At 39.5% G+C, this 2,768-nt stretch overlaps 1 protein-coding gene across 1 annotated transcript; it reads left to right on the forward strand.

Annotated features, from left to right (window-relative positions):
- The first annotated feature begins 722 nt into the window (after nt 1–722).
- Nucleotides 723–1,364, forward strand: LOC144477668 (histone-lysine N-methyltransferase SETMAR-like). Its single transcript, XM_078195403.1, has 3 exons — nt 723–791; nt 849–905; nt 957–1,364. The coding sequence occupies exons 1-3, from the start codon at nt 723–725 to the stop codon at nt 1,362–1,364; spliced, it is 534 nt and encodes a 177-aa protein (XP_078051529.1).
- Nucleotides 1,365–2,768: the final 1,404 nt, after the last annotated feature.

The raw sequence follows: 2,768 nt of genomic DNA on the forward strand, positions 1-2,768 counted from the left end.
CGACAAATTATCGTTATTCTTATTATGGACGACTTTGTTAAGCTTCTGCGAGCGGGGAGTACCGCGCGGCAGAATAATGAAGCGGAAAACGATAAACGAGACGCCGGCCGAATCGAAATTCAACCCTCTGCGGTCGTGGAATTTTCAGAGCACTGAAAATATTACGTTGGGGAGAAAGAAATCCATTATTTTTTCGACGGACGGCTGTAGAGATCGATATCTGTTCAAGTATCGATCAAACAATTCCAGATTTATGCTCGTTGGAAAGGTGACATTTCGCACTACAAAAATTCTTCTTCTGTTTTTTGTATGGTCCATTCAATTGCGAGCTACAGGGTGTTCAAAATGGAAGTCACGTAGAGAAAATTCGGTACATTTTACAATTTTTCTTTGATAAAGGTGAAAATGCAAGCCATGCGGCTGAAATTGTGAATGCTGTTTATGGTTCCGATACTGTAACAGCCAATTACGCGCAATTTTGTTTTCGTCGATTCCGTTCAGGTATTTTTGATGTTAAAGATGCGCCTCGTACAGGTAGGCCTGTCGTAGAAAATCTTGACAAAATCACAGAAATAATCGAAGTTGACCGGCGTGTTAGCAGTCGTAGCATCGCCCAGGAGCTAAAGATCGATCATGAAACGGTTTTAAACCATTTGCACAAAGTTGGATTTAAAAAGAAGCTCGACGTTTGGTTGCCAGATCAATTAACACAAAAAATCATGATGGTTCGAATTTCCATCTGTGATGTCTTGACCAAACGGAATGAGATCGACCCATTTCTTGAACGCATGGTAACTGGGGATGAGAAATGGATCACATACGACAACATTGTGCGAAAACGATCATAGTCAAAGCCTAATGAAGCAAGTCAGACGGTGGCGAAACCAGGACTAACAGCCAAGAAGGTTCTGCTGTGAATTTCGTGGAACTGAAAAGGAATTATTTATTACAAGTAGCTTCCATATGGTCAAACACTAAATTCGGATCTCTACTGTCGACAACTAGATCGTTTGAAGCTAGGGATTGACCAGAAACGGCCAGAATTGACCAACAGGAGAGGTGTTGTGTATCATCAAGACAACGCCAGGCCACATACGTCTATAATTACTCGTCAGAAAATTCAAGAGCTTGACGTTTTAATGCATCCACCATATAGTCCAGACCTGGCACCAAGCGATTACCATGTTTCTCTTGCATTGCAAAACTTTCTTAATGATAAGAAATTGGCATTGAGAAAAGATTGTGAAAGTGGATTACAAAAGTTTTTCGCTATTAGGGGGCAAGACATCTACGAGATAGGCATTATGAAGGTACCTTTAAAATGGCAACAAATTACAGAAGAAGACGGTGCATATCTGATCTAAATCGGACAATCGGAAACATGTCAACCACTTAACTGCGTCAATATATTTTGAAGATAAATTTTGTTACCCTTTTTATCGATTGCACTGAGTATAGTCTTTATGATAATTGTTCTAGAATTAGCCTAAAGTCTGCGAAAATGAATATATTACCGTAAGCACTTTGACATAAATTATAGGGGATCTATTTTTATTATAACATATGAAATTGCCAGTTCCTTGTGACGTGTATTCACGTCGTACGCAGCTAACAGGTTAAATAAAGTCTTGAAGTTCACATAAAAATAATGGATTTCCTTCTCCCGAACCTAATAATATATTCCTTGAACACTCGACTAAGCGAAAAAATGAACAGCGATCATCTGTCATGGAGGTATATAATTAAATTATAAATTACCAAATCCTACTGCAACTTATTTAACATACCAATTGATTTGTCGAGCAGCTTCCGATCCGCGCGAGCGGCGTTTAATTTGACAAGGAACTGAAAAGTGTATAATCCGAGTATAAGCGTGACGTAAACAGGTTCTAGACGCTTTTTCCAGCATGTCGGCGATATCGCGACAAATTAAACCAGACAGCTGTACAAGCACTGACAGACTGCGTTAAAAATGCACAATAAAGTCTTCTCGCGTGCCGCTCCATTTCATAGGTGAGCAATATCAATGTCCGTTCGTCTTCGTCGTGTTCGGTATCGATTAAGTACAAGCGGGCTGGTCACGATCGCATAGCGGAATCTTCGCTTTTAACCCCTTGCCGTACCATTTTCTTTACAATTACTATGATCAGAATTTCTTCGATCCCACTAATTACTTAGAAGAAAAAGGAATTTTATATTTATCGTGTGCTTGCATTTTAGTCGAATGTTTAAACATTGATGACAAGAGAATCAAATTTGATTCCTACTCGAAGGAACGATGAACATTCATATCTAACAGCTTATTGTTATAAATCTTCGTCGCGCGTCTGAGTTGTTAAAGTACGTCAAGGGGTTAATAAAATTGAAAAACGACCGTGCTAAATTCTGACCCAAATGTTCGCTTAACCCCTTGGCTACTGTGGGCGCCTATAGGCGCTTAGAAATTTTGCGTTTGCGATACTGAGAGCGCCTTCAGGCGCCCAGCGCAGTTTGGCTTTGTGATACGGAGGGCGCCTAGAGGCGCTTGATACCTTACTCGATTATTAAATATTTTGTTATTTTTTTTTTAGACAATGTTTATTAGATATTGATGCCAAGTCAGATTCAAGAAAATAAATAATATCGTTTTAATATAGTAAAATTCAGATTTTTGATTATTGAAATACGTTTTAACAAAAATGCATCCCTACCCAAAAATTCGCCGTTCTCGGCGCACATCGCAACACAATCCCTGCCGTATGGTACGATCGGTGCGTAACAAAGTGTGC

The sequence above is a fragment of the Augochlora pura genome, unplaced genomic scaffold, assembly GCF_028453695.1.
Source record: "Augochlora pura isolate Apur16 unplaced genomic scaffold, APUR_v2.2.1 APUR_unplaced_2814, whole genome shotgun sequence".
Lineage (NCBI taxonomy): Eukaryota > Metazoa > Arthropoda > Insecta > Hymenoptera > Halictidae > Augochlora > Augochlora pura.